This window comes from Equus asinus, chromosome 4, assembly GCF_041296235.1.
Source record: "Equus asinus isolate D_3611 breed Donkey chromosome 4, EquAss-T2T_v2, whole genome shotgun sequence".
Classification (NCBI taxonomy): domain Eukaryota; kingdom Metazoa; phylum Chordata; class Mammalia; order Perissodactyla; family Equidae; genus Equus; species Equus asinus.
The window spans coordinates 20,798,266-20,813,065 of record NC_091793.1 but is presented as its reverse complement, the minus strand read 5'-3'; the positions used below and the strand labels follow the sequence as shown (position 1 = coordinate 20,813,065).

At 37.5% G+C, this 14,800-nt stretch overlaps 1 protein-coding gene across 10 annotated transcripts in view; it reads left to right on the top strand.

The window, feature by feature from the left end:
• Positions 1-14,800, top strand: part of XPNPEP3 (X-prolyl aminopeptidase 3) — a 66,108-nt gene that overhangs the window by 33,052 nt on the left and 18,256 nt on the right. For all 10 annotated transcript variants that reach the window (XR_006533335.2, XR_001400923.3, XR_001400922.3 and 7 more), the window contains 3 exons: positions 2,249-2,311; positions 3,149-3,262; positions 7,808-7,893. Coding sequence is in view for 7 of the 10 variants with exons in the window: in XM_014858985.3 (XP_014714471.3) it covers positions 2,249-2,311; positions 3,149-3,262; positions 7,808-7,893 (263 nt within the window). In the remaining 3 variants the exon portion in view is untranslated. The remainder of the gene's footprint in view (positions 1-2,248; positions 2,312-3,148; positions 3,263-7,807; positions 7,894-14,800) is intronic.

Sequence of the window (14,800 nt, the reverse complement as noted above, 5' to 3'; positions counted from 1 at the left end):
ATCTGGCCTCTTCTGTCTACCGTTCTAGCTTCATCTCTTCTTCTTATTCCATATGTGCTTGACACTCTAGCCCTACTGAGCTTTCAAGATAGGCCATACTGTCATGCCATCCCTTTGCCTGGAGTGCACTTCCCCTCGTTTCCAAATGGCACAGTCTCCCTACTCTCACATCACGCCCATGTGGAGACACACATATAAAACCTTTATGAAATAATTCCTGAAATGCTTTTTCTCTCCACTTTCCCTTTTCTATAAGCTGTTACAGTATCCATTCATGATGTGTTCTGATTATGAGATGCACAGTGAAATGCAAAAAAAAACCCTTGTACATTTTTAAAGAATCAAAATACAAACATTTAAGTAGTACCTAGTTAAGTAAGGGGGTCAAGTGTTGATTGGGAGAGTATGGGGTACATTATGACAAGACAACCCCAGTAAGAAGTGGCAGTCATAAAGTCTGCCCATTGATCTTTAGTGGAAGGGCATCACACACATGGTAAGGAAAGGTGGCATTTGAACCATTACCATAAATACCTGAAATCATCTGTGAAGAAATGGGTTGATAGGAGGCACGTTCATAATGGAAAAAAGTAAAGCAAGGTCAGGCATTTGACCACCAGGAAGGAAGAGGAACTTTTCTGTCATATTTAGTCTGCATAGCAGTGTGAAAGGGCCTTGACTTCAAAAATTCTCTCTGCTGTTCCATAAAGGTTTGAAAGGAAATTAATAAAAAGACAAGTCCCTCTTTTAAGTGAATGAGCCTCACTAGAGCTACCACACTTTTTCCTTTTTTCTTTTTGGTCATTTTAGCTTCACGCTAAAAGTGTAGTGCAAACTATTTATCAACATTTGTATATAAGAAAAAATAAGTATCCTTTAACTAATTTTAGTTGCTGATTCATACAGCAGATATTTATTGAGTATCTACTATGGTGCCAGGCACTGCTCTAGGTTCTAAGGAGACAGTGGTGAGCAAAATAGGCTATCCATGTGTCCCTGCCCTCAGTCTAGTTGAGGAGAGACAATAAACCAACTTAAGCTATATAGTCAGGTGGAATTAAATGCTGTGAAGAAAAATGAAGCAATGGAAGGGGATAATGTGTGATGTGAAATGCTAATTTAGATAGAGTGGTCAGGAAAGGGCTCTCTACATTTGAGGGAGATCAGAATGAGAAAGGGAGCAGCGATGCAGGTGTTCCCGCTGCCACCCCCTTTGCTTTTTATTCTACTGAGCTTTGTGGTCATGTCATTATCTTGTATTGAGAAATGTTATTTAAACCACTCCTTCACGCATTCCATGCATTCACTCTCAGAATGTAGCAACTTGAGAGAAATTCCTTTCTAGTTATAGTATCTATAGTCATATCCCTGTGCAACTGATTTGTTTTTATCTCGCAGACTTGGAAATTATATGGCTGACAGGATTTCCCTTGTCACATTGGCTGATAGAAAACAGGAACAAATGTGTAGCCCATCCACAGTAGCCTAATAACTGTGAAGGGCAGTATGTGTGCACTTTTATTTTTTTGAGCTCCATTCACCCCAAGCCTTGCTTTTCTTTAACTCAACCGTGAATTTACATTCTCTTGTAATGGTTTATGAATCTGTGTATGCTAATCAACATCCTTTTGGTAACGAGGTACAGTGGTGAATTATAAACATGTATGCTTATAAAAATAGGAAAAACAGACACATGTAGTGTGGCTATCACAGAGAATTAATTAAAGTGCTTATGCTATAGTGCAGTGCTTCTTAACTGGGGGCAGTTTTGTCCCCCAGAGGACATTTGGCAATGTCTGATTATCACAATTTGGGAGTGCTGCTGGCATCCTACATTGAACAGGACACTTCCCCACAACAGAGTTATCTAGCTCAAAATGTCAATAGTGCTGAGGTTGGGACCATTCAATCCATAATTTGATACATTCCAGGGCAATAGAGACATTGGATTACATAAATGTGTAATTGGATTACAAATGTGTTTCCATGTAGCTTATTCTAGCATACAGTGTATATTCTGAGTGGGAAGATTGGGTACACTTCCACTAAATCTTGGCATCAAATATTCCTGAAAGCAGTATTTTTCCCTTCTGAAATCTATATTATCATGCCCACAAAGTCACAACTTAAGATCAACAAAACTGGGGAGAAGGGTGCTTTTCATTTGAGCTCCAGTATTTTGAATGTTTGAGTAAGCAATATAGTTAAGATGAGACTGTGTTCTTTTCATCCTCCTTTCTCTTTGCAGGCTGTCATAGAGACCATGTTTGCCAGTAAAGCCCCTGTGGAGGAAGGCTTTCTTTATGCTAAGGTGAGCTTTAAATGGTTGGAAAACTCTTGTTGGAGGCAAATGTAAAGTAATTTCATTGATTTGCAGATGGAGTCCACTTGGCTTTCATGGAAGTGACCAGGACATCTGTGCAGAGGATTTGGTTCTTAAATGTCACTGATAATTTATTGGATGAGTCTAAAACATGCAGGGCTACAATTAAATGAAGAAAATTGCAAAGTAGAACAGATGAAGAGGGAAAGTCTTAAACGAATATGAGATGAGAATACTAATACTGTTCAGGTAAATGTAAAGGAAGAGAATCTGGGGATCTGGGGTCGTGCTATAGGTAGTGACAGACACTCGCCAGTCTCCAGCTCCATCCTAGGACATAGTGAAATTAGTAAACTTACCATTTGCCTAGCTTCCTTTTTCACTTTTCCTAGGCACATAGGGTGGTAGCTTTTTGAAAGGTTGAAATTAGTAATTTAGAGCTGTTGTTAAAAATACAAGCCTTATGCCAGTGTTTATCTAAATAAGAATAAACGAACAGTAACTTTATATGACTGTATCTCTGTGGTCAGCCTTGATCGTGGGTTATCTCTGTCCTCTTCTGGGCTTAACTTTGAAAATCATAGGAAATTTAGAGCACTCAGAAGAAAAGAACAGATTTATTAGTAAGGGTGAAAAACTGGATTGGAATGAGAATAAAAGAAATGGACTGAAATTACAGCATAAAAAGTTTGGTTAGAAATTATGAATAATTTTCCACTAATGACTTAAGTACTTGAATGGAGGTATGGGCTGTTGAAGAAAGCCTGGGCTGAGGCTGCCCTAAGGAAATCTTGTGTTCAGTCATACTTTGGTGTTGTTTTTCAGTTTGAATTTGAATGCCGGGCCCGTGGCGCAGACATCTTAGCCTACCCACCTGTGGTTGCTGGAGGTAATCGATCAAACACTTTGCACTATGTGAAGAATAATCAACTCATCAAGGTACACAAATACCTTCAGTGCTGCTTCCTCTGAGTCCAGATGCCCTAGTAGAAAACTCACTAACCTCATGGTCCCCTGACCTTCAGCTTTCACAAAGTAACTGCCACTTATAAAGCACTTCATAGTTTATAAAATGCTTTTTACAGACATTATCTCATTTGGTCCTCACATTAGCACTGTGAGATAGGAGCAGTTATTAACATGCCTGTTTAATAGATGAGGAAAATAAACTTAAAAGAATTAGGCAACTTAGTGCAAAGCCAAGTATATCACTCTAAAGCCTCTGCCCATTTCATTTTATAACACTCCTTCTCTGAGGACTTGTGGCATCAGTGGGCCAAGCATATTTTGGGAGCAGACTGATTTTAAGAATACCGTATTAGCTATGAGGGAACGTATCTTTTATGGTTTTCTCTCCCAAGTGATTGTACAAGAATTGTGCGTTCCTTTATTGTCTACTCTTAATTATCTATTTCAATTTTCAGTAAATTCAAAAGAATAAATGTAACAAACATGTAAATTATACAGCGTAATTTCTTTTTACATGAATACCCATAAACCAATCCCTCAACTCCAGAACTAGAACATTACCATACCTTGCATCTACTTATGTACCCCTATGCTGTGCCATCCAGCTGACTCCCTCCCAAAGGTAACTTAACTGGCATCCTCAATTTTTTGTTTGTCATTCTCTTGATTTTTTAAAATAGTTTTGTCACATATACACAAGTCCCTAAACAATATTAGTTAGTTCTGCTTGTTTATGAGCTATATAAAAATTATATACTGCTATATGTAGTTTTTTGGAGCTTAACTTTTTTTTTTACTCATAAGTATGGTAAGTTAATACAAATTTTTCCCCAAGTATTTCTATCTGTTTGCACTCCTAGCAGCAGTGTATAATTTTGTTGACCACATCCTCTCCATCGTCTGATATTATCACACTTCTTAAATTCCACCATTTTAGTTGCTATAAAACAGTATCTCATTGTGGTCTTAATTTCCATTACCAGTGAAATTAAGCATCTTATCTTTTAGCACAACTAGTTTCAACTTCCTAAAATGTTGTTTAGGATATTCTGATCTGTGTTCATAAGAGAGATTGGCTTATAATTTTTCTCATACTGTCTTCTTCTGATTTCCATATCAAGGTCAAACCAAGCTCATAAAGTGAATAATTTTTTTCTTTAATATTGTGAAATAATTTGAATCCATTTCTTGAAAATTGGGTAGAACTTTTTGGGCCTGAAATTTTCCTTGTGGATTTTTTAAGTATGATTCAATTTCTTTCCTATACTAGGCTTTTTTTTACTTTTTTTTAACATTTCTTATTGTAAAATGTACGTACTACTGGAAAAGTACTTAAAATATAAAGGAACAGTTTAATGAGTCCTTATAAAGTGAACACCCGTGTAACATTAGCCAGGTCAAGAAATAAAACAGGTGTTGGCAAGTTGCAGCCTTCTGATTGAGATCAGTGGTTGCTTCTGATGGGGGCTTGACTGGGAAGGGGTATGAGGGTGTGGTTGCATGGGTGTATGCATTCAACAAAACTGGCTTAACGCTGTATACATAAGATCTGTGCACTTCACCGTGTATACATAATACCTCAACAACATTGGCTAAAAAAAGAAATCTCAAAAAGAAAAAGAAAGAAAGAGTTTTATTGGTTTTTATTAGTCTTTTAAAACCAATTTTCACATTATTAATGCTGTTTTGTCTTGGTTTACTATCTCATTACACTATACTCTTGTCTTTATTACTTTCACCCCTCTACTCTTTGTGTTTATTCTCTTGTTCTTCTTCTGGCTTCTTAAATTGGATTCTAAACTCATTAATTTTCATCCTTTCTTCTTTTCTAATTATGAGTATTTGAGGATAAATTTCTCATTTTCATTATATTCTACAAGTTTTTTAAGTTGTTAAATATATATTAAAAACAATAGCTGTAATGTACCATTTAAAAATAATAGTAATAATAAAATGAACAGCCATGTATCCACCATCAAGGATAAAAAGAACATTACTTGTACCTTAGAAGTTCCCTGGGCCATCTCAAGCACATCTCCCTTTCCACTCCTACCATCTTGACTTTTGTTTTAATCATTTTTTTGTTTTTCTTCATAGTTTTACCACCCATGTGTCTATTCTTAAACAATGTTCATTCTTGAAAAACTGGAGAGCAAGTGCAAATCTAGCTTTATATATAGAGAGAAAAGTATTGATATTTCATTACTGGATAAATGGCGCATAAGAAAGTAAGTTGAGAACTTCTGGGTCATGGTCTGGCTTTGGTTATCTGAAAGTTTATAAGGGCCCCTTCTACTGAAGTCAGTAGGCAAGGTCATCAACAAGTGGTGAGAAATGTAGCGTCCTATTGGGGCATCTGGAAGGGCTCTGGTGTGGACCAAGTAGTAGGCAGCTGGCAGAAGTGTCGTCAGAGAGTACAGGCTGCCCTGTGTTTCTGCCTCTAAGTTTCCTACAGCTATATGGAGTCCTCAGGAACAGGTCAAAGCAGAACCCTTCTGACAGCTTATTTAGATTTTACCCACATGTTCACCTTTTCTTCTTACATCTTAGATGGCTTTCTGAAGGGATCACCTTCCTTCTACCTGAAGAGCATCCTTTAGATGAAGGTCTGCTGCTGTTAAACTGTTTGTTTAGCCAAACTATCTATTTCATTTTCATTCTTGAAAGATGGCTATGCCAAGAAAACCATCCTAGATTGACAGTTATTTTCAGTCATCAGTTTTAATGTGTTATTCTCCTTTCTTTTGACTTTCACTGTTGCTGATAAAAACAAACAAACAAACAAAAAAACCCCACTATCATTCCTTAAGAGAAATCTCTTTTGTTTTGGCTGCTTTACTCTTTCACCCCTCTACTCTTTTTTTTTTTTTTTGGCTGCTTTAAGATTTCTTTGGTATTTCTCAGTATTTACTATATAAATACATATATTTTTATGTATTCTTATTATGATATCTTTTCCTTCCTGTATCTGTGGATTCATGTCTTCATCAGTTCTAGGAAATTCTCAGACATTATTTCTTTAGATATCATCTCTCCTACATTCTCTCTATTCAGTCCTTCAAGGAGGTCAGTTAGATGTATGTTAGACTTCTTTCTGTTTTGAGTAAGCTAACCTTTCTTTTGTATTTACATTTACTTGTCTCTCTCTCTCACATTCTAGGGGATTTTGGTAAGTCTCTCTTCCCGGAAACTTTATCTTCAGTTGTCTAATCTACCACTTCAACCATCCATATTGAGTGTTTTATTTCAGCAGTTGTTTTTCTATTTTCATTTGGTTCCTTTCAAATCTACATAGTTATTTTTGTTTTTCTCTTGTTGCTTATTAATCTTTGTGATTCCATTCTTTATCCCTTTAAACATTTCATAATTGCTTTCTATATCTGATAATTCCATTGTCTGAAGTCCTGGAAGATCTAAATTTGGTATTTGTTGTTCCTGTTAACTCTTCACTCCTAGTGACCTACCTCCTTGTGTGCTTGAAGACCTTTGATTATGAGCTTATGCTTGCTTGATGATTTTTTTGGAAATTGTGCAGGCCCAAATTTGGAGGAAATTTCCTCCAAAGGTTATTTGCATATGCTTTTGCCAGAAGCCAAATGTGTCCTAGCAACCTATGGTCCTTTTATCTCCTATGAGTGTCCTGGATTAATGTAGGGCTCTCCCGTTCATTTTCCCTACTTTGCTACAGGATCTCGGGGCAACACCTCCTTTCCTATATACTGTAACACTTACCTTATCACTACTCCCAGCTCTAGTTTCAGTTCTGGGTTGTCTTTTTTCAAGAGAGAAAAAGTCTTTAAGATATCTCTTACCTTGTGTAATGTCAGCTTTTCATAAAATATATTTTTTATCCAGGATCTAGTTGTTTTCTAACAGGAAATTTATTCTATCATTTTGCCAGAAACAAAAACCACATCCCTTCTTCAAGGTTGCCATTACTATATATGCGCTTATTTGACCATTATACTCCTGTGTGCCAAGTTCTGTGCTTATTTAGATAAAAATAAGATATGCCCTGTTTTCAGAGGCATAGATTGATAATTTCTATATAACATGGCAAGCAGTAAGATTGAAATTTACCCAAAGTTTTCTTTTTTCTCCACATGTATTTTGATGGGGAGCAGAAGGGGAAGTGATATTCTACAGTTAAATGTTTATGGATAATTGTAGTTGAATAAGGCCCTGGATACCAACTTATATAGGACTTTTTTAAAATTAATAGTGATAATGGTAACATTTGTGATGTGCTGATATTTACACCCAGTAACTCAAACCCAAGCAGTCTGGTTCCAAACTTAACCACTATGCAATGGTAGCTTTCTTGAACTAGTGTGAATTCATTTGAAAAATTTAGATGCTGTTTTTTGTGAGAAGGAACCAGGGAAGATTAGTCTCCTTCAAATTAGTGCCTTTTTAAAAAAAATAAAATGAAAGGCACAAAGAGCTTACCTTAGAAGAAGAAACAACTGACAATCATGAGATCACCTATTTTGACCTGTCTTCCTTTTGTTTCAGGATGGGGAAATGGTGCTGCTGGATGGAGGTTGTGAGTCTTCTTGCTACGTGAGTGACATCACCCGTACCTGGCCTGTCAATGGCAGGTAAGGCTTCTACAAATCCCACTGCTTCTTAGGAGTATGAGTTGGAATATGGATATATTTGGAAATTATGGATTATTTGGAATAAATGACTAAAGACATATACAGGTCCCCTCTAACTCAGGTTAACTGCCTTTGCAAAACTTCTGGTTCTTTTCTTCATTTTTTTTTGGTTTGAGGAAAATTAGTCCTCAGCTACTGTCTGCTGCCAACCCATCTCTTTTTTGCTGAGGAAGGCTGGCCCTGAGCTAACATCTGTGCCCATCTTCCTCTACTTTATATGTGGGATGCCTGCCACAGCATGGCTTGACAAGCAATGCATAGGTCTGCACCTAGGATCTGAACCAGCGAACCCAGGGCCGCTGAAGTGAAATGTATGAACTTAATCACTGTGCCACTTGGCCGGCCCCTGGTTATTTTCTAAAACTGTTTTATTCATCATGTCACAGGATCAGGCAGCTAAAAACACCCAGTTAACACACACACACACACTTTTTTTTTTTCTTGGTGAGGCAAATTGACCCTGAGCTAACATCTGTTGCCAATCCTCCTCTTTTTGCTTGAGAAACATTGTTGCCGAGGTAAGATCTGTGCCAGTCTTCCTCTCTTTTGTATGTGGGATGCCATCACATCATGGCTCAATGAGCAGTGTGTAGGTCCACACCAGGGATCTTAACAGCAAACCCTGGGCCACTGAAGCAGAACGTGCAAACTTAACCACTACGCCAATGGGCCAGCCCCCACATTTTTTTAAAAAATAAATTTGAAGTTTTTCTTTTCTTTTTTTTTTTTTTGGGGGAAGATTAGCCCTGAGCTGACATCTGCTGCCAGTCCTTCTCTTTTTGCTGAGGAAGACTGGCCCTGAGCTAACATCCATGCCCATCTTCCTCTACTTTATATGTGGGACTCCTACCACAGCATGGTTTGCCAAGCGGTGCCATGTCCACACCCAGGATTCGAACCAGTGAACTCTGGGCCGCCGAAGTGGAACATGTGCACTTAACTGCTACACCACCGGGCTGGCCCCTGAAGTTTTTATTTTCTAATCAAAAATAATATTTAGGCTGTGGTAGAATAGTTTGGCCAGGATTCATCCGCCACAGATAATAATTATAAAATCTGCATAAAATATTAAAAACAAGTATTTGAAGGTACCAGAGAACTTCCAAAAACTGGCAGAAACTGCATAAGTCTGTCCTTGAAAGAAGAACTATAATGGGTAAGATATAAGTGGTTAGGGTTTTTTGCCTGAGGGCACGCCCCAATCCACACAGCTTGGGCAGCAGAAAGCCAGAGCTTTATTGCCTTGAGGTTTCAGAGGACAGAGTTAGGTGCTGGCAGAATAGCCAGAAAGATGGGGGAAAATCTTGGAAGAGAGGTTGCTGCAGAGAGGGTGAACTCCAAAATCTTAATATAAAGTATTCCAAAATCCTTGGCTGATCACTGTGTTGAGGAGAGACCCAGGAGGCTCAGCAGGATACCAGCAGCTAGAAGTTGGATGGACTGAGCAGAGAGTTTAGTTGCTTCCCACTGAGAGCAGAGTTTGCAGTTTGAATCCAACCAAGTTAATAAAAATCGCTCTTCAGAAGAACATAACAGAATTCTAGAATCTCTACATTGTATCATTTATGATTTTCAATATTCAGTTAAAAAAATGACTAGACATGGGAAGAATCAGGAAACTGTGACCCATAATCAAGAAAAACATAGTCAGTAAAAACAGATCCTAAACAACCCAGATGTTCCAAGTAGCAGACAAGGGCTTTAAGGCAGCTACAATAGATATACTTAGGAGTTAAAGGAAGATATAAGCATAATGAGTGAACAGATGGAGAATCTCAGTAAGAAATAAAAAGAATCAAGGATTCTGGGGAAATGGCAGCAAAAAAAATAGGTTTTCAATCTCCAAAGTGTCAAATAAAAACAGCATTAGGTAGCAAAACCAAATACTACATAATAGGGTATGACTAAAACCACAAAATACAAACAATTATGAACATACTATGTACAACCACAAGGCCTGGATGGTATTAGTATGTATGTGGAGGGAAGCGGAAGGAAGCAACAATGGTGAGGGAGGCTATCTGACAAACTTGAGAATAGAAGAACCCCCAAATAACACCCAGCTGTTCACTGGAAAGGATAGTAAGTCAGTTTGAGAACAGAAGCTGAAAACGAGGATTTGCCACTCCAATGGCCTAAGGAAGTTTGAAGGTGGTGGGCTCCCTTCTAGGACAGGAGCTCACACTAAGGAGAAACTGCTTGAAGTAGAATCAAAATTGAGCAGGTTGGTTGCTTAGACTAAGGAAATAAGAGGCTATCAGAAAATGGACTATCTCATCTACAAGATCTTTGATACAAACCTCATGGTAACCACAAAACAAGAAATTAGAACAGAGATACAAATGATAAAGAGAAAACTGAGAAAACCATCATAGAGAACCACCAAAGTGAATTGGCAGTCAGAAATACATGGGACAAGAAACAAGGGAATACTGAACAACTAGAAAAAAAGTGATAAAATAGTAGTATTAAGCCCTCGTATAAATGTAAATGGATTGAATTCTCCAATCAAAAGATCTACAGAGTGGCTGGATGGATTATAAAAACAAGACCCAACAATATGCTGCCTCCAGGAAATACATCTCAACTCTAAAGGCAAACACAGGCTCAGAGTGAAGGGATGGAAGATGATACTCCAAGCTAAAGGCAAACAAAAGAAAGCAGGTGTTGCCATACTTATATCAGACAAAGTAGACTTCAAGATAAAAAAGGCAATAGGAGACAAAGAGGGGCAGTATATAATGATAGAAAGGACACTCCACAAAGAGGACATATCACTTATAAATATATATGCACCTAACAGGAGCACCAAAGTACATAAAGCAACTATTAACAGACCTAAAAGGAGAAATTAACAGCAACGCTATAATAGTAGGGGACCTCAACACTCCACTTACATCAATGGAAAGATCATCCAGATAGAATTTCAACAAGGAAATAGAGGAATTAAATGAAAAACTAGACCAGATGAACTTAATAGGTATATATATATATATATATAGAACATTTCTTCCAAAAAAAGAAGAATACACATTCTCAAAGATAGACCATATGTTTGGAAACAGGGCAAACCTCAATAAATTTTAGAAGATTGAAATCATATCATGCATCTTTTCCAACCATAATGCCATGAAACTGGAAATCAACTACAAGAAAAAAGCTGGGAAAGTGACAAATACTTGGAGACTAAACAACACGCTACTGAACAACCAATGGATCATTGAAGAAATTAAAGGAGAAATCAAAAAATATCTGGAGACAAATGAAAATGAAAATACACCATACCAACTGTATGTAGCAAAAGCAGTCCTAAGAGGGAAATTCCTAGCAATACAGGCCCACCTTGACAAACAAGAAAAAGCTCAAATAAGCAATCTTAAGCTACACTTAACAGAACTAGAAAAGGAACAAAGCAAGCCAAAGTCAGCAGAAGGATGGAAATAATAAAAATTAGAGCAGAAATAAATGAAATTGAAACCAAAAAAAAAAAAAAAACAAAAGCTTGTTCTTTGAGAAGATAAACAAAACTGACAAACCAGATTAACTAAGGAAAAAAGAGAGAAGGCTCAAATAAATAAAATTAGAAATGAAAGAAGAGGGGGCCGGCCTGGTGGCTGAGTGGTTAAAGGTTCCGCATGCTGCACTTCAGTGACCCAGGTTCAGGGGTTCGGATCCTGGGTGCAGATCTACTCCACTCATCAGCTGTGCTGTGGAGGCATCCCACATACAAAGTAGAGGAGGACTGGCACAGGTGTTACCTCAGGGCTAATCTTCCTCAAGCCAAAAAAAAAAGATTGGCAACAGATGTTAGCTCAGGGCAAATCTTCCTCACCAAGAAAAAGGAAAAAGAAAAAGAAATGAAAGAGGAGAAATTACAATAGATAACACAGAAACACAAAGGATTATGAAAGAATATTATGAAAAACTATATACCAACAACTTGGACAATCTAGAAGAAATGGATAAATTCTTAGACTCATAAAACCTCCCAAAACTGAATCAAGAAGAAATAGAGAATCTGAATAGACCAATCACAAGTAAAGAGATTGAAACAGCAATCAAAAACTCCCAAAAAGTGAAAGTCCAGGACCAGATGGCTTCTCTGGAGAATTCTACCAAACATTCAAAGAAGATTTAACACGTATCCTCTCAAATTATTCCAAAAAATTGAAGAAGACAGAACACTTCCTAACACATTCTAAGAGGCCAGCATCACCTTGATCCCAAAGCCAGACAAGGACAACACAAAGAAGAAAAATTACAGGCCAGTATCACTGATGAACATAGATGTAAAAATCCTGAACAAAACATCGGCAGACCGAATATGGCAATACATTAAAAGGTTTGTGCACCATGATCAAGTGGGATTTATTCCAGGGACACAGGGAAGGTTCAACATCTGCAAATCAGTGTATATGATACACCACATTAACAAATTGAGAAATAAAAACCACATGGTCATCTCAATAGATGCAAAGAAATCATTTGACAAGATTCAACATCCATTTATGATAAAAACTCTCAATAAAATGGGTACAGAAGGAAAGTACCTCAACATAATAAAGGCCATATACAACAAACCCACAGCCAATATCATACTCAACAGGGTAAAACTGAAAGCCATCCCTCTGATAACAGGAACAAGACAAGCGTGCCCAGTCTCGCCACTATTATTCAACATAGTACTGGAGGTATTGGCCAGAGCTATTAGGCAAGAAAAAGAAATAAAAGGTATCTAAATTGGCAAGGAAGAAGTGAAACTCTCGCTCTTTGCAGACGACATGATTTTATATATAGAAAATCCTAAAGAATCCATCAGAAAACTATTAGAAATAATTGACAACTACAGCAAAGTTGCAAGGTACAAAATCACCTTATAAAAATCAGTTGCATTTCTATACTCTAATAATGAACTAACAGGAAGAGAACTCAAGAACACAGTCCCATTTACAATCACAACAAAAAGAATAAAATATCTGGGAATAAATTTAATCAAGGAGGCGAAAGACCCATACAATAAAAACTCTAAGACATTTTTGAAAGAAATTGATGATGACATAAAGAAATGGAAAGACATTCCATGCACATGGATTGGAAGAATAAACGTAATTAAAATGTCCATACTACATAAAGCAGTCTACAGATTCAGTGCAATCCCAATCAGAATCCCAATGACATTCTTCATGGCAATAGAACAAAGAATCATAAAATTCATTTGGGGCAACAGGAGACCCCAAATAGCTAAAGCAATCCTGAGAATAAAGAACAGAGCTGGAGGCATCACAATCCCTCACTTCAAAATATACTACAAGGCTATAGTAATCAAAATAGTATGGTACTGGCACAAGAACAGACACACAGATCAATGAAACAGAATTTAAAACCCAGAAATAAAACCATACATCTATGGACAGCTAATCTTTGACAGAGGAGCCAAGAACATGCACTAGGGAAAGGAAATTCTCTTCAGTAAATGGTGTTGGGAAAACTGGATAGCCACATGCAAAAGAATGAAAGTAGATCATCATCTTTCACCACATACAAAGGGCAACTCAAATTGCGTCAAGGACTTGAAGGTAAGATGTGAAACCATAAAACTCCTAGAAGAAAGTATAGGCAGTATTCTCTTTGACATCAGTCTTCGAAGGATCTTTTCAAATACCATATCTACTCCAGCAAGGGAAACAAAAGAAAAAGTAAACAAATAGGACTTCATCAGACTAAAGAGCTTCTGCAAGGCAAAGGAAACCAGGAACAAAACAAAAAGACAATCTACCAACTTGGAGAAAATATTTGCAAATCATATATCTGACAAGGGGTTAATCTCCAGAATATATAAAGAACTCAGACAACTCAACAACAACAAAAAAAGAGCTCAATCAAAAAATGGGCAGAAGATGGGGCTAGCCTGGTGTAGTGGTTAAGTTTGCATGCTCCAGTTCAGTGGCGGGGGGTTCACAAGTTCTGATCTAGGCACAAATCTACACACTGCTTATCAGGCTATGCTGTGGCAGCATCCCACCTACAAAACAGACATTAGCACAGAGGTTAGCTCAGTGACAATCTTCCTCAAGCAGAAAAAGGAAAATTGGCTACAGATGTTAGCTCAGGGCCAGTCTTCCTCACCAAAAAAAAAAGAGGGGGGGAGAGGATATGATCAGATATTTTTCCAAAGAAGATATACAGATGGCCAACAGGCACATGAAAAGATATTCAACATCACTAATCATTAGGGAAATGGAATTCAAAACTACAGTGAGATATCACCTTAACACCTGTTAGAATGGCTGTAATTACCAAGACAAAAAACAACAAATGTTGGAGAGGTTGTGGAGAAAAGAGAACCCTCATACACTGCTGGTGGAAATGCAAACTGGTGTGGCCATTATGGAAAACAGTATGGGGATTTCTCAAAAAATTAAAAATAGAAACACCATGTGACTCAGCTATCCCACTACTGGGTATTTATCCAAAGAACTTGAAATCAACAATTCAAAGAAACTTATGCACCCCTATGTTCATTGCAGCATTATTCGCAACAGCCTAGACGTGGAAGCAACCCAAGTACCCAACAACTAATGACAGGATAAAGATGTGGTGGGTGTGTGTGTGTGTATGTATGTATATACACACACACTGGAATACTACTCAGCCATAAAAAAGACAAAATCCTCCATTCGCTACAGCATGGGTGGACCTTGAGGGTGTTATGTTAAGTGAAATAAGCCACACAGAGAAAAAAAGACACCATATGATTTCACTCATACATGGAAGATAAACATACAGACAAAGAGAACAGTTTAATAGTTACCAGAAGGGAAAAGGGTTAGGGGTTGGGCATAACGGA